Source organism: Erpetoichthys calabaricus, chromosome 18, assembly GCF_900747795.2.
Source record: "Erpetoichthys calabaricus chromosome 18, fErpCal1.3, whole genome shotgun sequence".
NCBI classification, from domain to species: Eukaryota; Metazoa; Chordata; class Cladistia; order Polypteriformes; family Polypteridae; genus Erpetoichthys; species Erpetoichthys calabaricus.
Genome location: NC_041411.2, coordinates 31,467,827 through 31,488,984, shown reverse-complemented (window position 1 = coordinate 31,488,984; position 21,158 = coordinate 31,467,827). Strand labels below are relative to the sequence as shown.

Genomic DNA, 21,158 nt, shown 5'->3' with positions numbered 1-21,158 from the left:
ATACTCTTGGAGTACCCCCCACAGGATTCCCCGAGGGACACGGTCGAATGCCTTTTCCAAGTCCACAAAACACATGTAGACTGGTTGGGCAAACTCCCATGCACCCTCCAGGACCCTGCTAAGGGTATAGAGCTGGTCCACTGTTCTGCGACCAGGACGAAAACCACACTGTTCCTCCTGAATCCGAGGCTCGACTATCTGACGGAATATCCGAGATATACCCAGGAAATGTGTAAGGGAGCTATGGTCTATGGTATCAAATACTGCACTCAAAAGGTTTAAGAGAACAAGAACAGATATGCAGCCATTGTTTTCATTAACATGCAAGTCATTTACTGAATGCTATTAGGAATAGAATGTTTGTTTAAGTAATAATTTAACTTCGTTTAACATTTTAAACCCTATTATTAAATGCAAGAAGAGACAGAGTATTTGTTAAAATTTATTAAAAAAAAACTTCACTTTAGATCACAATTTTGTCTGCCAATTAATATACACCATGATTATGAAGAAATAAATTTGCCTTGAAAATTATAACGTATCCTTTTAGGCCTGGAATTGTGAAACCTGTCTTGTCATGTCTGCTTCTTATATGCTGTCCTCCTATTGCTGTTAATACTTCAAATTGTGGGGTTGCCAATGATTTGATAGGCATGCTGTATTGCAAATTATTGCTTGAAACTGACTTCCTGGATTCTCCTTAACCAGATTCACCAGGCCATTTGATATCTTTATACTTATCTCTATTTTTGCCAACTGTGTGGCCTTAGCTGTTTATATACCCTTCCCTGAGGATGACTCCAATTCAACGAACCATGACCTGGTAAGTGATGGCTTCATTTTCTTTTTGTGTTGGTACCTGTAGTAGGCCATGTTTCTGAAATGCCTTGAAGGTGTGTTTTCTACCTTTCTCCTGGGACCAGGGTGAGGTTTCGCCAGGGGATTTGCCAGTAACACTCTGCAGGCAGCTTTTATTTTGCTTCATGAGCTCTGTTTGCTGTTTTGCTACCACCCCCTGTGGAGCCTCTGTCGCTCTGGTGCCGCTGGAGCAAGCGCTCACTCTTATTAAATTTGCTTCACTGAGTTGAAACTTTTATCTTCACCTTTTTAGCTATTTATCTGGAAATTGTTAGCCCGGATAATAGTTTTTCTTGTTACAGGAACCTGATTTTGTGATAATGCCACAATGACAAATGTATGTGGACATTTCTGGCACTCATGAAGTAGTGATGTATTGTTAATAAAGTGTCTGCTGCGACCCTGCCATCCTCACGTGGTGCTGTGATTTAGAATTACAGCCCTGCCTTTAGTGTTTTACAAAAGATACTATAAAAAAGACAAAGTTGTATAAAAGAAAGTGCCCTTATGTAATTGTCATTGGTAACCTGTATACTGTGACTAGAGCTACCATTTAGTCCATGGTGTTCAGGGGTCAAGGCCTCAAGAACAGACGTGATTAAAGTCTCTAGGGAGTCATCTCCAAGGTTAAAAAGGAGTTAGTGGATAGACATGGGTTCAGCAGTCAGTCTCTTGTGAATCCCGAAGCACATGTTCTCATTGTGTTATTGAGTGCTATGGGCAGAGCTTGTCTGGTTTTTCTTCCATTTACTCAGAACATCTGTGCATAAATCATGTAGCCTTCGAGTCAGGTGAAAAACATTTCAGTTTTTACTTTGCATCTGAAGTTTAGAGACGTCTCCCTTAATGGCACTACAAATAATGCGGGAAGAAGTTGAAGATAATATCTCCCAGATGTGATTTAGTAGTCCCAAAGCAGACAAGTCCCAACAAGCACTTCCAAAAATTCCCACCAGAGGGGAAAACCGTCAAACCTGGCTAGTAACAAAGAAAAACACAGAACTTTATAAAAATAAAGAGGTTTTATTTCCACAAAAATGCTCTGTCACACGGTGATGCTCCATATGCCTAGACAATAAGGCAATCCCAAGCAAACTGCAGTCCCAAAAATCACAAATCCAAAGGGACGTCAAAACACAGACTAGGTCAAAATTCCAGACACTTCAAAGAGCACAGTAGAAACACAGAAACTCACCAAAACCCCCAAGTGCATTTGCATGAAGCACCAGAAGACTATTGGAGACACTGTGGATTTATTGGCCGTTAGGGCAGTTCCTGGTGGCGATTGGCCTCTTAGGGGATCACCCACAAAACACGTGGAACATAACCAAGACATTGATGCGCAGACAAAATGAAAAACACAGAATACAAGTAAAAATGGATAAGAAGGACATAAACCAAAGATCTGAACCCCAACCTGAGAAGGACGTGTGGCTGAAACATAACAGATTTAACTTGTTTTGTCAGTAAGGTTGCCCAGCTATAACATCAGCAGAACAGAATTAAATGATTACTTTTCATGCATCACTGTCCAAAATGTCTATTGCTTATTTTATTTTCAACCTTGACATCACTGGCTGTCATTATGAGCTAGCCCTAGAGCAGATGCCATGCTGTTACAGGGTATTCTTGCTCCTAATGAGCCAATTTGGAGACTCCATTAAAGGTGAAGGAGTAGCTACAGTACCCATAGTAAACTCATACAAATACAGGGGAATCCTCAGACTCAACGCAGTGACTGGGCTTGGAATTGAACCACTACATGGTCACCCTGCCATGCAAACTGAAACCAGTGGAGAGCGGACTTCAATAAAGTGGCATGTGGCACTGTTGTTTGTTCTGCTATCTCTCATCTCTACAGTCCTGCGTATGACTCCAGGTGGCGTCACTATTTCTGTGCACATTCTCTGTGTATATACAGAAGTTTTTCTCTGAGTATTGTAGTTTTCCTCCCACATCCCAAAGATATTTAGGGTAAATTAACTGACAACTCTTTACTGGCCTAGTGTGCGTGTCCTGTGATGGACTGGTGCCATGTCCAAAGTTGGTTCTTGTCTTCTATTGAGTACTGACAGGATTATCAGTTGCATCCCTGTCTAGATAAGTAAGTTAGAAAATAGAATTGATTGATGAGATCCTTTTATTCTTTAATAGAGCACTTTAATGCAGATATACTCATAGCACTTACAAAGATTGAGAAATATAGCATACGATAATAGAAGCTTACATAACTGTACATTTACATATGTAAGTAAACAAGTCTAAACACATGATGTGTTATATAGAAATCTCTTACCTTTGACTAAAATGGAACAGAAGTCATGCTATCAAAAGATCCAGCAAGCTCAATATGGCTATAATAATAATATTGATAATGAAAAACTGGAAAACAAAACTCCAGTTAATGGCTAATTTTAGAGAAAATAAACCTTGAGGGAGTCATCAGTTTTTGACTGACCTAGACCGGCTGGCTTCCCTCCCCATTCTGGGCATCCTGTGCCACATGCTGGGGTTCTTAACTGCAGTATAATAGGCTGGAGCTGGTCACTGAGATTCTCAACCATGCTGATGTCTTATTATATAGTTTGGGTAGCACTTTGGCATTTAGTACCACTGAAACCTAAACCAAAGTGGGATATTAAGAAGAAAAAAAAAGAATGGAAAGTGCTAGTTAAGAGCTGGTAACAATAACTGCAAGTTTGATTTTTTTAGTAAAAAATGACAAACAAACAATGAGCCACCTAAAGCACCTGCTATCAGTGAAGTAATGTCAGACTAAAGAAGCCTAGATGTAAATGCTGAGACCCACAAGGACATCCCTTACACTAGCAGGCAGGTCATTCCAACATCAGTTTGCCTAGTGGCTTAAGGCTCTTTTCCCAAAGTAGTTTTGTTTCTCCTTGGAGTTTTTAGGAGGGCCACATTATGTGTTCTTAGTGTATTCTGAAATGTATGCTTTAGTAAATTTTTTAAAGTTAAGAGAACCTAAAAAACTTGCAATGAGTTTGACTGAAGCTCGCTTATTTATATTGTTGAACCTGGGTTATCACACTAATGCATTGTGGTGCATGTTCTCCATATGGATGTCATTGTATTGCAATGGTGGCCATGGTTGCAGGAATGTTCTCATGCCCGTCAAGAAGAATTTCATATGTTTAGTGTAACAACACTATGAGAGAACTGGCAGATTATAATACATCTTGACATAAGGCTTCCCACCATATCAAGAGGCGTGCTACCCTGTGTAAATCATTGTTTGATGGACTTGTTCTCTACGTGGATTGCTAGGTAGTGCTTTTGTTAATAGGCCATACAACCCTATTCTCAATGCCCACTGTAATGTCTGCCATCTCTGATGTAATCATGCACACAGCAGGGAAGCTGTGCCCTCCATTAAAGACATCTTTATAAAGTGCAGCATCTGCAAAGCCTATAAGTTTGTGAAGGACTGCTCCTACTTCTCCACGGTTTCTTTGCCCCACTGGCAGAAGGTGCTGTAGCATCCAAACCAGTTCTGCCAGGTTCTGGAACAGCATCTACCCTATGACAGTCTAGACTCTGAATTATCTGTGCTGCTCACAGATCTGATCCTAGTAGATTATTTATACATATGTAGTACGTTTGTTAAACTTGTTGCTGCTGTTTTTTTTTTACTATTAGTTGTTGTATGTATTTATTACTATTTTAAATTATTACTGTCTGTTCACTTACCTGTTATTTTTTTGTTTAGTTATTTGTTTATAGTATAATATAGTTGTTCTATGTTTATGTATATATTGCACCGTGGCCTTTGGGGAATGTTATTTCATGCCACTGTATGCTGAAATACAGTGAATGGATGGGATGACAATAATACCACTTGACTTGACTTCATCTTTCACCTTGTGGATGTTGTTTCTGGACATGAGCAGCATGCACTGTTGTGGAATGGCATAGGATAGTCTTCATTAATGACATGTACTTCTTGTGTGGCGCTGACGACCGGATTTGCACATGTAAAAGACACAGGCAGTGTTTCAGTCCTGACAATATTCTTTATTACCTTCAGAACAGTGGGTGACACAGTGTTCAGTATCATCAAATAGAATAGTGGGACACATTCGCTTCTTGTTAGCTGTTGCTTAATCATGCGATGATATGTCAAGGAGATTCTGTTACCAATTATATGACCTTTTAAGGAACACTTGCCTAATGCCATTTTCCAAGAACACAGTGCCTGAAGTCACATGGATGGCTTCTTTCAAGAATGTCAGCAGTCTTCTCTGCCTGTGATACAGAATATGGGATATTCTGGGATGCCAAATTCAGTCTGTTCCACACCCAAAACAGATATCAAGGAAGGTAATATTCCACCATTCAGTTCCAGTATGGATCAATGCCATTATACAAAGCCATTTGTGCTGATAACCATGGTGATGTGATCTGTACTGTCAACCATTTTTTCTCATTTTGGAAATATTTTTTAGTCTTGTGTTGTCAGTTCTATACACTATTGTTGTTGTAAAATGGACTACTATCTCTGGGTGTAGCTAGTGTATGCCTTAGGGCACATCTGGAGCCTAGGGATGTTGTATATTGCGAGTCATTGCAACCATTCATAGTCACCATGACAGTTAAGCAAATTAAACAGTCATTTAATTTTAATGCTTTTGAGGGTACCTGGTATAGGGCATAAATGATTACTCCATGTCAGGGAAAGGTAGGCTTTGAGTGATGGCTCGAGGAAATGAGAATGAGGGGAGATGAGAGGGATGTCTGTCCTTTGGAAATCTTTGAAAATTAGAGATCCCTCCCCAATATGTAAACAATTTTGTTGGTCCATACGTGTGAAGAATTAACATGCCAGTCACCATAGTGCTAGGAAACTGTGACCACAGTATACATGGTGGAGATATACCTGTGCGTCTTTCTTTGTGACCAAAGGGAATTCATTCTTGTAATTTTAGAAACCGTGTAAGTGCATTGCACTAGAGAACCACTCTTGGCATCACCAAGTCAAACGAAATGGCAGAGTAATGAACAATGTCCATAAACAATGGTTTTAAGTATTTAAGTACTTAATGAGATTAATAGGTAGTATGACACAAAGTACAAATAAGTTAACTCTGAAAAGTCAAATCTGTTGCTTTGGGCATGAGCATACAATAATTTACCCCTTGGCTAAAATGGTAGATGCTTTTACTCAATTACCTACCTCGAAGCTGTCACTGACTATTCCCTTTCACGTGCCAATCCCAGATGTGGAGACTCGTGGCCGGAGTTACTTTCAGGAGGATTGTCCTGGAGTCATCTGGCAGAATGCTCATTTGTAACTTCCACTTGGCCCCCATAAACTTTCGTCTATATTTAAAGGACCAGTGATTCATAAGCATTGGAGAATTGTGTAATAATAAAATACAGTGTCTAATTATTTCCATCCTGGTGTGCTTTAGTGGGATGGGTCATTAAGACTAGCACTACACCAAGTTTGACGGGCTGCCAGACATTTGCACACATACACACACTCACTCATGCAGAGCTGGTTTATCGGAGGGAGGCAAGTAACCAAAGCTGCAACTGTTTGGGATGTTGGACGAAACAGAACTACTGGACACAAACCTGAATGTACACATCAAGAACGCCACAAGTCAAGTCAAAGTGAACTTTATTGTCATCTCAACCATATACAAGTATACAGATAGATGAAATTGCGAAGCTCAGGGTCCACAGTGTAACAACATGACGTGCAAATAATAAATTAAAAATAGAATTAAAATTTAAATTTAAAATTAAAACACAAACAAGACAAGACATTGTGCAAAGACAAGACAAAGAAGTAGCAGCAATATTGACGTGTAGTTGGCAATATGAACATTGATGCAATGTATGGTATTTGCAATCTAGAAACATAAATATAGTCAATAGATATGTAATATAATAAATAAATAATAGATATAGATAATACAGAAATGATCAGTGTATGATAATAGTTGTTTAAGACATGTGTAAACAATGACAGGTCAGAATGTTTCACAGCAGAAGGATATCAAGTGTCAAAATACTTAAAGGCCAGTATGAGATTTTCAGTTCTTTTCTACTTGCACACTCGTCTTTACAGGAAAGTGGCTCGCATTATTATTATATATAAAAGTTCTGTTTTTAGAGGTGGTCGAGGCAGTGTGGAAGATCCCAGGGGGAAGCCTGGTGTTAAGGAGTCTAACAGCTTGGGGGTAAAAACTCTCCTGCAGCCTGGCAGATCTGGCTTTGATGCTGCAGTATCTTCTCTTGGATGGCAGAAGTGTGAAAAGTCCATGTGAGGGATGTTTGTAAAATATGCCCTGCAGTGAAGGAAGAGGCACCCCAATAATGTTCTCTGCTGTCTTCACTATCCTTTGAAGGCACTTGCGGTTGGATGTGTTGCAGTTGCCATACCAGACAGTGATGCAGCTGGTCAGGACACTCTCAATGGTGCCTCTGTAGAACATGTTGAGGATGGAAGGGGAAAGACTTTCTCGCTTCAGCTGCCTCAGAAAGTGTAGTCTCTGCTGGGCTTTATTGATTAGTGATGAGGTGTTATGTGTCCATGTAAGTTCCTCAGTTATGTGCACACCGAGGAACTTGGTACTCCTACAGCCACCACATCTAAACTGTTGATGCTGAGTGGGATGTGGGCAGGATGTAATTTTCTGAAGTCCACGATTATCTCTTTTGTCTTGTCAACATTGAGAGATAGATTGTTGTCTTCACACCATGCAGACAGCCGTTCCACCTCATCTCTGTATGCTGTCTCATCATCCCTGCTTATCAGTCCCAGCACCGTCGTATCATCCGCAAACTTGATGATGTGGTTGGTGTTGTGCATGGCTGCGCAGTCGTGAGTCAGCAGGGTGAACAGCAGTGGACTAAGCATGCAGCCCTGCGGCGCTCCAGTGCTCAGTGTGATGTTGCTGGAAGTGTTGCAGCCGATCCGAACAGTGCCTGGGCCGGGTTTCTGGTGCTGTGAGGCAGCAACGTTAACAACTACACCAAAAGGAAACATATTCTGAAATTGTGCTGCTCAGTAATCATTTATATAGAGTAAGAATGGATATAAATTAAGCATATGATGATGGCAATCAAAATATTTATGACATTATTTGGGAGGCCATGCTGTTATTTCTGCATTTTTGTCTTTAGCTCTTGAAAATGAATACACACTTTCCCTCCCACATATTTGTGTTGCTTTCTTTTTCCATTTCCAGTTGGTCTGCCATGGGGCCCTTTTCCCATATACCCGACAACTTGATAAAATGATGTTTGCAGGAGTGGTCTTCACAAGAGCAGCAGATTATTTCAGGCTTCCTTTTGCTCACTATTTACTATACTTAGTATTGGCTGGAAATCTTTTTGCTGATCTTTGCACCATGGAAATTGTGTTTTGTTAAGTGGAGATGATGGCTGTCGTGACCCTGAACTGGATTAAGCAGGATTGCTAATAGATGGATTGATATTTTCATCTTTGCCAAATTAATAGAGCTTGCTAATTTAAAATAAATAGAGTACATGTAGCCATTTTGTTAATAAAGGAGTACATTGAGGTAATGGAAATACCTGACTAGAAAATGATATGTAATAGCTGGCTAATTTTAATTTTTTAGAAAATACATTTGCTAAAACAAAGACATGCTGCTGGTAAATTGAAGACATGGCTTCCTTGCTGCTTGTAAGCCGTGCTGTCATCACGGCTGTGCTCTGCTGATGACTTTTCTCATTTCTCTCTTGGGAAGGACAATAAATGAAAAACAAGCATCCTTATCCTGCAGATATTGTCCTCCATGCCAGCCTGGCAGCAGGCTTATGTTAAAGGCATGGTTGTACTGCTCATTGTTTCTCTCTCTCTCTTTTTTTCTTTAATAATATATATATATATATATATATATATATATATATATATATATATATATATATATATATACACACACAATTGTATCCATATTTTACCTTTAAATCACACTCACTGCAGGCTCAGCATTTGAAGATAAGGAGTGCTAGATTGAGATAATGGCTGGTTTGGGAGACGGTGCCTAGTTTCTTCAAGCATCCTGCTGGGTGAAGTTGTCTGAATGAGAGATTGCACATGTCCTGTTAGAATCTTTTTGAATGCTTTGAGAAGAGAAAGCAATCTTATCATCGACTGCTTTGCTTGCTGCTCCAGAGTTATTATAACTTGCCAGTGGTGATGGAATATGCCTATTGTGGTGCAGCAAGCAAAATCAAAGACAACTAGATTGTTCCTCCGTGAAGACTTCACACGCAAGTATGAATGTTTTACCAGCTCTACCAAAGAAGCAAATCCATAGCGACTTATTCCCTTGCCTCAGGATGAAGGGCCATGCAGAATGCTGTCAATTTCACGAGTACCACAGGACTCATCCTGTAATCCCACCTACAGCCAGCTACAGGCTGGAGGCCAAGCTTCATGTGGCCAACCTGCTTATGCTTGGCCAACACTGAGTACAAGACAAGAACCAAAATTGGTCTGGAAACCATTCCAGGGTACACTCACACACATAGCCATGTGTGCTCGGAGACACTTTTCATTACAAGGTCATATTCTAGCAACAGTAGATGGAAGGCATTGCCCAGCTCTAATTGGGCTGCCACTTTATTTTAAGATGCATACATGGACACATCTGCCCTCGCTCACATCATGCCAATTACCCAACTTTACAAGTATTCAGGACATGGAAGCAAAATGTTGTAGTTGGGGAAAATTCAAATGGACACAAGTATAATACACGAACTCCACACTGACTGACTATGACCATTGCACTGACTGGCTTGATGGGCTCAATTTTGCCACTTTTGCTTTCAGGTTCTCCCCATTGTGAAGAGCAATCTTTTGATCAAAGCAACTGGTTTTCTGACTGGCTAATGTAACTATTAATTATTTTAATTCAATCTATCACATAGTGCCCATCATAGTCATTTGATTTCCAAATATCCATAATGGCATAATAACATTTATCCCTTTCAGACCATGAAACCTGTATTGTGAACATTCACATGTACCTTGATGTTAATTCTCCTTCTGTAACACGCTTAACCCTAAACCTCTCTAGGGGTACCTACCAAATTATGCTAAACTAAGTGGGGCCAACCACTCCTGGAAGCACATTTCCTTTTGTTATTATTATACAAAGTCAGTAGGAACAAGACAGAATACATGTGTATAAATGAGAAGGTCAGTGGAATGGTGAGGATGCAGGGAGTAGAGTTGGCGAAGGTGGATGAGTTTAAAATACTTGGAATCAACAGAACAGAGTAATGGGGATTGTGGAAGAGAGGTGAAAAGAGTGCAGGAATGGTGGAATTAGTGGAGAAGAGTGTCAGGAGTAATTTGTGACAGATGGGTATCAGCAAGAGTGAATGGGAAGGTATACAGGACGGTAGTGAGACCAGCTATGTTATATGGGTTGGAGACGGTGGCACTGACCAAAAAACAGGAGACAGAGCTGAAGGTGGCAGAGTTAAAGATGTTAAGATTTGCACTGGGTCTGACGAGGATGGACAGGATTAGAAATGAGGACATTAGAGGGTCAGCTCAGGTTGGACGGTTGGGAGACAAAGTCAGAGAGGTGAGATTCTGTTGGTTTGGACATGTGCAGAGGAGAGATGCTGAGTATAATGGGAAAAGAATGTTAAGGGTAGAGCTGCCAGGCAAGAGGAAGGCCTAAGAGAAGGTTTATGGATGTGGTGAGAGAGGACATGCAGGTGATGGGTGTGACAGAGCAAAATGCAGAGGACAGGAAGATATGGAAAAAGATGATCCGCTGTGGCAACCCCTAATGGGAGCAGCCAAAAGAAGAAAAAGATACTTGTCATTATAAACAACATTTATATAGCACAACTTTATGCAAAACAGTAGCTAAAATTACTTTACAAAACATTAAAGTAAAAATTCAATTTCAAAAACAATAAAGGTAGGAAAATAAATAAAAGGTAGAACTAGAGGTTAACATAAATTACAGTGGCAGAAAGTTTTCTTGGTCTTACGGACCTCAGCTTGATCTCCACTGTTCCTGTTAACTGCCATTTCTTAATAACATTATGAAATGAGGAAACAGCTATCTGAAAATGCTTTGCTATCTTCTTGTAGCCATCTACTGCTTTGTGAGCATCAATTATTTTATTTTTCAGATTGCTAGGCAGGGATCCCATGGTTGCTGATTGTTGGGACAAGGTTTGGAGAATTTATACAGCTTTGCAATTTGCATCATCTGGGGTTTCCTAACAATAACTGAACAAACCATAGTTCTACTGAGCCAATTAAGGTCTTAGATCTTAGTAAAAGTTACCTGAGACCACTCATATCATGGGGTGTTCAAACTTTTGCGTGATGCTCCTTTCCTTTTTTACTGTACAGTTGTACAAAAGAAAAATAAATGCACTAATCTTGCATAAAATGCTGAAAAGAAGTGTGTCATCTTTAACTACTGTATGCCTTTTGGTGATCAGGTCCTCTTCTGCTCACTGAACTATTTACACTAACAGACATTTTAAGCAAGGGTTCCCAAACATTTACATTACAAATGAGATTTTAGATTTTGTACTGCATTTCAGTCTCCTGAGCAGGTCTGCGTTTCCCGTTAGCGATTAACAAGCAACTTTATGATGCATGTTGTAACAAGTTAGAGTCTCAAGACATTATAAAGGTTTGGGGCAGCCACCCGTATAATATATCCCAGCTGCAAACATTTGGAAACAATTGGACAGAGATATTCACAAGACTGAATCCAAAACAGAACTGAATATTTGGAGGTAAGATGGAGGTTTTAACGGCTGGGGAAGGAAATGATGTCATCTATGCTGGGGCCGGAAGTGACGTCATCAGAGGTGCCAGAACCTGGCGAGATTTCCCGGGAATGGCCGCACAAAGAGGTTGCGAGAACAAGAAAGGGCATTGGCGTTGGAATGAAGAGAGCCCTTACGATGAATAAGCGAATACTTATACAGTTGAACGTCAAGAAACCACCTGGTGACCCGAGGATTCAACTCTTTGTGTAGGGCCATCCACTGCAACGGTGCATGATCTGTCACAAGAGTGAATTCCCTACCCAAGAGGTAGTACCTCAATTGGGTAATTGTCCATTTAAATCGAAAGTGCCTCCTGTTCCACTGCTGCGTACCTGGTCTCCCGATCCAACAGTTTCCGGATGAGGTAAATGACGGGGTGTTCTACACCATCGACGTTTTGACTCAACACGGCACCAAGACCTGTGTCCAAAGTGTTGATCTGGAGAATAAAAGGAAGAGAGAAATCAGGAGCTTTCAAAATTGGTGTAGACGTAAGGGCCTGTTTTAAGTCACTAAATGCAGCCTCCGTCATATCATCCCATACCACATTGTTAGGAGCCCTCTTCTTTGTTAAGTCAATCAAAGGCGGTGCTTTCTCTGAAAACCGGGGTATAAACCGGCGGTAGTTATTTTGGAAGAATTTAGTGGACAGGACTGGCAAGCTTTGTTGGGCTGAATTGCCTGTTCTCGTCTAGATTGTTCAAATATATTTTCATTTTTGGTCCTTCCGTGGAGTCATATCAACTTATGAAAAATAAACATGACGTCATAATTTAATTAACCAAATACAGCAAAATCGGACGCATATTATTTCCTAGACAAGCACAAAAGAGATGACGGACACGCCATAAAAGAAAAGCTAACTTTCTAAAGAAAATCACGTGCTTCCTTTAAATTACAGCACCGTATTGCTGTTTGCCAAGACAAGCAGTAGTTTTTTCAAAAGTGAGAAAAACACAAGTGGGATGAGACAATGAAGAGAGAAAGTGTCTGCACATCACAACCTATTTTACTGTCTTTCTGAAACATGCACACCACCACCTGGACAGCCTGGTGGCAAATTTGTCATTTTTTTAATATATGATTAATTAATGTAATCTGTTATTCTTCCACAATCATTAGATGAACTAAAAAAAATTGACTGTGCATTAAAAATTTTCACTCTCTCAGACAGTGCATGGCTCAAATTCATAGGAACTCAAGTATAATACAATGAACAAAAACACATGACGAATTATGAAGACGCAGGCAGTGTATTTTCTGTAAGTGTTGTGTTCCACCATGTTGCGGGTTTGTTGATGTGCTGGGTTGTCTTGTTCTTTGGTCACCGCCTGTTACAGAGCGGTTACAGGTGTCAATAGGTTAATGCACAGGGGATACCTGCTAGTTGTCCACCAACAAACTTGCTGTTGCTTCCCTTTTAACGCACTGTCGAATTGGCTCAAATGAAGAGATTGTGGATACTCCCACCCAACTTTGCCACTATACAGTATCTGTAAAAAGACATTATTGATCGCTTATGTGTTCAAAGCAGAGAACCATTATAGCAGGTATAATGAGGCTGGCTATACGAATGGCTATCAGCTATAGCCCACTGGTTTAAGTGTTGGGTTTGTGATGTGGTGGTTAGTGAAACCGACACAGAATTCAATGGATTTTCTTCTCAATCGACTTTCTATTTTTGCAGCCGTAATATCTCAATCAAAATGTATCAACCCTGTACTTTGCTTTTGTTTCCACATTTTCTTCCTGCTTCGCCACATAACTACAAGCAAGAAATAATATATCTATGAAATGTATTGCTATAAATACTTTATTGCATGCCATAATAAAAATGACATAATCTCAGGTATAAATCTTAGCATTCTGAATGTTTAGAGAGCTTTCATAATGTGAATTTAATATTTTCTGTATGGTGATCACTGCTAATTCCGATGGGCAGTGCGTGAGAAAACCAGTTAAAGAAGCAATTAACGACTAGCTAGATTATGAAGGATTTAACATGTTATTTTAATTATGATGGTGTTTGAGATACACTTCTAAATTAATGATCCATCTTAAGATGGAGTTTACGATTTTCTTAGCGTTACAATGCTTTTTGGGAAACTCAACCTAAACCATTATGGCAGTGTGTACTATGAATAACATAACTGACATTGTCAAACCTACTAAACCTAATTTGGGGCCTCATGCTGCCGTAGCCAATCCAGTAGCATTAGACTCGAGGCAGGAAATAGCCCCGGACAGGGTGCCAGTGCATGGCAGTGGACCGCTCACTTGCTCTGGAGCCATTCTGGAGTCACCAGTTTACCTAACACTTAATGTCCTGAGAGATATAGGAAGAAAACACAAACAGACACAGGGTGTACTATGAACAGTGCTATATATAAAAAAAAGATTTATTTATTTACTTGCTTTGTATGTTTAAGGCTTATCTGACAAGAGTCATTGCTGGTTTTGCTGTCTTACTTAACACGCATTCTTTTGTTAATGTGTAAAGGGTGGGCTAATGCTCTGCTTGATGTGCATCCTGAAGTCCACTGCTCCTTTTCCTAAATTTTATAGTTGTTCCTTGAGCTTGTCTTCCTGTCTTTCTTTGCCCAGTGGAGTCAGTTTCATTCTCGTCTTCTGCCTTTGATAGGTGGTGTTTTCCTGTTTCCACGTAAGGTCCTCTCTCTATGTAAGCTCACAGTTCTTTTTCTCAGCTCCTGCTTTTGTCAGTCCATCTTGATTTACTGAATTAGTGGGACTCATTTCCTTTACACATCCGAAGAGGCCTAAATCTCATTTACCAGCTTATTTTAAAGCCAGGCATGCATTTTGCAGCCGGCTAACTGGATTCCTGCATTGACACTGACCCTTAATGGTCAGCTTACGTGACCGCCCCGCCTCTCTGCGCTTCCTGCTTTCATGTTGCTGTCTTGGCCTGTGGATTAGAGGCACAAAAACTGGGGCAGGCATGCCACACACTGTGGCACCGAGTAGATATTAACATAAAAGTCAATGTTGACCGTGTTACCTGGCATTGCTGCACTTCTGTCTTTATCCTGGCCTCACACTCTTTCCCTTAGATGTCCAATGCCACCTTGATATTTTTCTTTCCTTGAGATTCCTCCTTCACTGGTGTGTACGAATGGCGACTTGAGCTATGTGCTTATCTCAGCTTCGCTAGGATGGCACTGACAGGACGCCATCTCCGTGTCCTCTCCTGCATTCTTATCCACTGGATGTTGACAGGAGCATGATGACGAGCAGCAGCTGGCATTACTTAAGGAGCAGCATGTTCAGATGCTTGAGTGTGCCGGTGTAATTGGACTTGTCACAAAGTGAGGCGACGGCTCACAGTGCTTGACATGCGCAAGAGGGAAAGAATGAAAGGGAGCAAGTAAAGCTTCAGCACCCTAACTGCTTGATCCGCCATACCACAGACTGCTAGCGGCCGCAGCCATAACTCTATGCAGACTCTTACACAACACACAAGATTTCTTTTTTGCATGAGACATGGACTCCAGCAGAGCAGGACGGAGAAAGGTCCTCTTCCCCACAAGTTACAATTCAGTCTTGTGAAGGACATCTTTACCAAGTTCTGAGCCAACTAGGGGGCCTCCAGATGATGGGCTATAGACGTCCCACCAGCTGTTGGAATGGTTAGCAGAATGAAGTACGATACTGTAGTGCCTTTTCACACATCTAGGAGGAAGTGACCCTGCCATTTGTTTTCTTCCTGTGGTAATCCACCAGTCAGGTGTTTTGTAGCATTTAAGGCACCACCTCCCTAAAACATGCAATGAGATAGAGCAGAACTTTACACTTGGCCAGACTTTTCTATGTAATAAGCTTAATTAGGTAACCAGCGAGCTATGAACTCATTTCTCCTTGGAGGAAATGTGCTGTCTCAGAGAAGAGTGAAGTCTGTGTGGCCAGCATGTCGGCACCAAGCAACACAGAGGTGTCACAGCCTGAAAGGCCAATGTATGAAGCCACCTGTGGTAGATACCCTGATGACACCTTGTTGAACTCTTCAGGCCTTCACCCTAGTCATATGATTTGAATGGCAGGCGCATTAAAGGTTGTCTGCATGGGAGTAGGTGTGTTTCAGCTGTCTAGTTTGTCTGGAACATAAGCACATAAGACATTTGACAAATGAGGAAACAATTCAGTCCGTCAGGCTTATTTGTGTAGCTAATAGTTAAAAACTGTCCCAATGTGTCATCCAGGTACTTCTCAAAGGTTAGTGTAGATTAGATTATTTATTTATAAAAGCACATTTAAAGCAACAGAGGTTGTGTCAAAGTACTGTACAAAGAAGCATTTAAAATAAACACAATGCAAACAATCATACAGAAGCAGATTAATAAAACAGCCAATTATAACATCTACCACAATCCCATTATACACAATGAAAGGCGAAAGAAAACAAGTAGGTCTTAAGCCGACTTTTAAAAACCTCGATAGAGGATGACAGAAGGTTCTGCTTCAACTCAATGTCTCAGTAGTTTGTTCCAGAGCTTCCCCAACTATTTGAGTAAAAAAGTGTGTCCTGGATTTATGTTGTAAATGCACTTTCCCTTAAATTCCATTGCTGCCCTCAAGTATGTGATTCACAGTTAAAAGAATTCTACTGGAGGATTTAGTGATGGAGTTTCAAGGGGAACTCCACTGGTAATAATTAAAACTTTAACATGCACATCATTCAATATGGCAGGAAAAAGCGTTGCTGTTGTGGTCACCCTTTTATTAAGTTGTAGAAAGCCTGGTACATTGTCCCATACCCATGCTTCATAGTACAGAGTGCATAGAGGCCAGGAAGCATGTCCTATGAAGTGTGCCTCAACCCCTACAGTAGCGTGGTAGCATTACCTGCATTTCTGAGGTATTGGCCCATCCTCAAAACCTCATTAACTTTATCCATATTCTGTTGAAATGTAATGACATGGAAAAAGCATAGGTGAGCCAAACCATTTTACCAAATTTTGTTGACTAAGAAGGAAGGTGGTTGTTGCAAAAGACTCACAAATGATGAACTCACATAGTCATCTGAGCATACACCATCCGGCAGACTACACAAGTATAGCCAATGCTGCAAGCAAAAGCACTCAAGGCTTGTCTCACCGGCCGTTAATTATCGATGCTTCTGGATTTAATATAAGCACAAAATATAAGCAGGGCAGTACAAGAAGAATGCAATGGTACCCTAGTCTTTTTCACATTATTTCTGTGATTAAATTATGCTTGTTTTATGCATTCTCTCTAACTCGTAAGGCATTTTTTTTTTTGCTAAACTACATATGTCAGCATTCAACTCCACTAAAACGGTACAGCTATATAGAAAATGGTCAGTTAAAGCCTGGAGTTAAATTAAGTGACGTCCCTTTTATTTCTAACTAGCTGTTCCCTGTGACTCCGCCTGCATAGTAGTAAAACAGGACAAACTTTAAAAATCAACAAAGAAAAGTTAAGCGAACGTAAGTTACGCTCCAAAACACTGAGGTAGATCGACTCCCAACTCCTGACGTCATGCTTCCCCCTCCCCTCGGCCCACAGCCTCTGTCTCGGATTAGCGTGAATATATTGCTCCTGCAAACTATGATTCTTAGCGCAATGAGAGAAGTCACAAGATCAACTGGAATGTTCAAGCAAATTCTAGAAAAAAACCTGATCTAAATCCGTTAAGTAGTTCTCTTGTGAAAAGTGGACATACAGACAGACAGACGTTGGATTATATATATGTGTATATATATATATATATATATATATATATATATATATATATATATATATATATATATATATATATATATATATACACACAATCTGTGTAAAATGTTTTTAGGGTAGTGACGGGGAGACATCAGCATCTATTGCACCTTCCATTGTAGGAGCCTGATGCAAGTTTCTGGCAGAGCTGATCAGAGAGTACAACACTCTTTCCAAATGTAGTGATATATATATATATATATATATATATATATATATATATATATATATATATATATATATATATATATATATACACACACAATCTGTGTAAAATGTTTTTAGGGTAGTGACGGGGAGACATCAGCATCTATTGCACCTTCCATTGTAGGAGCCTGATGCAAGTTTCTGGCAGAGCTGATCAGAGAGTACAACACTCTTTCCAAATGTAGTGGCTCACCAACTGTTTAGTCACTATATCCTAACACAGGGTCACGGAGGTCTGCTGGAGCCAATCCCAGCCAACACAGAGTGTAAGGCAGGAACAAATCCCTGGGCAGGGCGCCAGCCCACCACAGGGCACACCCACACTAGGGACAATTTTGGATCGCCAATGTACCTAACCTACATGTCTTTGCACTGTGGGATGGAGACCGGAGCACCTGGAGGAAACCCATGCAGACACGGGGAGAACATGCAAACTCCATGCAGGGAGGACCTGGGAAGCAAACCCAGGTCTCCTTACTGCGAGGGAGCAGCGACACCACTGCACTAACGTGCTGCCCACCAACAGTTTATTTATTCCTAAAAGATTAGATAAGCCAGTACCAGCAGCAAAATACCATAACACAGGCCACAACCCAATTTTTAATAGGTATATATTTTTGAAAACTCATGTCTTTTTTCTCAGTACCCTGAGTGGCCGTTGAATGATCTAAGCAGGATTTTATTTCACCAGATTTGATTCCATTCACACATCCAGACTAACCACAGCAGGCTTAAGGCTTTGGATAGAGCAGTCACAATTGAAGCATTTTACAGTTGTACCTTGGTATCTGTGTGGGATTGGTTCCAGGACCCCTCCACGAATACCAAAATCCGCAGATGCTCAAGTCCCTTATGTGAAATGACGTAGTATTTGCACATAGCCTACAAACATCCTCCCATATATTTTAAATCATCTGTAGATTACTTATAATAGCACTAGCAGCTATAACACTTCTATAATTTTTGGCTTCTTTTGCTATATTGTATTGTTATTGTTTTTGTGTACTTTTGCATTTCAAAGATAAAAAGAATTCATTATTTAAAAAAAAAAATTCTTGAGGCCAGGATCTGCGTGTGCGAGGACTAATGAAGAAATTTATGTTGCAAGCACCATAGCAGACGCTGTGTCAAGTATAAATAGGCCTCTAGCCTTTGAACTTTGCTTTTTACACATCACCAATTGCTACTACCGATTGGATGGTTTAGTGAGGTCCTCAGACTGGCCCTGTCGCAATTGCTTGTGGCCTCTGGCAGAGCATGAAAAAGACGATCAGACTTGACTATAGAGGAAGGTGTACGTAGGAGCAAGAATGAAGAACTGGCACATCTGCCAGACCCCTGTCTCTCCCCATTGATCCTCCCTCTGAGCCTAGTGTCCTGCAGGGTATGCCTACACATCGTCATTGAAGTGAATTCAGCACAGTGTTTGGCACATAGCAAAGTCAAGTTTTGCTTTTTGGAAATTAGTTTTTTTCTTTTTAATTTTTTAGATTCACGGTTACTTGCGGATATGGAGATACAACTGTAGTACATCCCCTGCCTCTCTTTTTATTACTTAATAATATGCTGCAAAAAGCTTCTACTGCAATCCTTCTTTACCAGTAAAAATGTAAAATGTACAAAAATGGTGTGCCTACCTCGTTGAACCACCCAATAGCCGTGGTCATCAGACTGCTAATGTATTTTCCGAGAGTAAATGTAATCAGATTTGTATCTTTGTGCTAAAGAAGCATTTAAAGTTTCCAGTGTAAATGCTATGTGTATACAGTACCATTACAGCCTATCTGTACACAATCGGGATACAGCAGCTAATGTAAACAGAGCATTTATGACATGTTTAATAATGTGGTTCATATCATCACCACAGGAACATTCATTGGCGATGCAATCATCGATTACCAATGATGTTGCCTATTGACACAAGCCTGTGCTGCTTACAGCTTATTTCAAAGTGAAAGTGATGTTTGATGTGCATATTAATATTATTTGCTTAGACTCTGAAGGTTTTTGGCATTTGGAGAGTAAGACAGAAAATTAGTAGAAGAAAAACTGCATTGTGGAAGTAGTGGAAGACATGTACGGGGATGGATAATGGAGGAAGACATAAGCCTAAAGATTCTCATCCACAAGACTGCTGTAGGCTGCACAAAGTGAAGGACTCGAATTGTTTTTGTTGTAGTGTAAGATTCAAACGGGTGTTGTGAATTATGCAATGTCACACTTGTGCATGTGTCTGGTAGCCAGCCATCTTGTATCTCATCCTCATTAATGCACGTTCAGACTGCATTTCAGGTGCTATAGTACGGCTGGAATGACAGATTCAGCTCGGTCGGAAAGAAAGCCTTTGTCACTAAGCTGTGTTTTGTATCTTTGAAACGCAGATGCGTTTAAGAGTCTCTAAATAGGAAACGGATATGATTAAAGGTCATGGCATATGAAGAAAAGGAGAGATGCAATTAGAAGCGGCTTGCTGCTATAGCCTGCAGTCGTGCTTTTGTTTGGTCCTCTTCAGCATTTGCGAGTAGCAAATCGTCTTTGGAAGTGCTCTTTTACATGGGACCCTGCGGCCAGCACCGGCCTGACTCGGAAAGCTTAGAAGCTGGCGGCCGGTCATCCCCCTTTAATTACCGGGCTAATTATGTAGACTGGCAAAGGGGAACCACTGTTTTCACGGGGCAATGCCTGTTAGATTCAGGGAAGTTTGATGTGTGTTGTATTTTCTGGGTAAAGTTAAAGATGGCCCCGTTAGCATCACCATATAAGTTTATTATTCAGCTCACACTGACCAAGGATTTCTGGTATTTAAAAAAACAGACAGACTAACAGAGAGAAAGATCCACCTTCTTTATGTGGGATTTGGCCTGCTCTTGTACAGACTGCCAATTCTGCCCAGGTCCCTTCCATGGCTTACTGCAGTAAATGGTGATCCTCCTAAACATCCTGCCTTATGAATGGTCACAATTTAGTATTACGCAGTTCACTTCATTTTTATCAAGCTCCCTTGGCAGTGCTTGGGCTAATGAGTTTGCAGAGTCTCAGACAAATCACTAAAAGCCACGAGACCAAAAAACAGGCTGGAGCTGTAGAGCTTGTATAAGTTATTGCCGACATTGCAGAAATGAACTAAAGCGACCCTGGAGTCAGCTAAATGACCTTTCCCAGTGGAACAGGATTATCCAGAATGTCAGTGGGTAGTAAGAAAACAGATTCTAGCAGGCAAAAAAAGAAAAAAAAAAAAGCTCTCCATGCCAACTACATTGAAGTAAATGTCATCACATGGAGGGGAATGTGGGAGCATTGCGGGAGGTGGAGCACCCTTCACAGGTTAGCTAGCTGTACATACACAGTCCACTAAGAAGGAGAAGCCGCAAGACGACCAGCGGTTTTGGATAACCAGTTGATTTCTAGTCAGCATGCTGAAGGACCACTGCAGTGTTAATTCTGTGAAGTGGATCTGCCTGGAGCTCTGGGGAGTTGTCACGTCTGGAAAGTACCTCTCATACACACTTATTCCAGGAGGA

General features: G+C 40.7%; 1 protein-coding gene across 1 annotated transcript in view; it reads left to right on the top strand.

Annotated features, from left to right (window-relative positions):
* cacna1db (calcium channel, voltage-dependent, L type, alpha 1D subunit, b) overlaps positions 1-21,158 on the top strand; it is a 325,356-nt gene that overhangs the window by 69,578 nt on the left and 234,620 nt on the right. Inside the window, exon 3 of the mRNA XM_051921058.1 lies at positions 718-823. Within this exon, the coding sequence (XP_051777018.1) occupies positions 718-823 (106 nt within the window). The remainder of the gene's footprint in view (positions 1-717; positions 824-21,158) is intronic.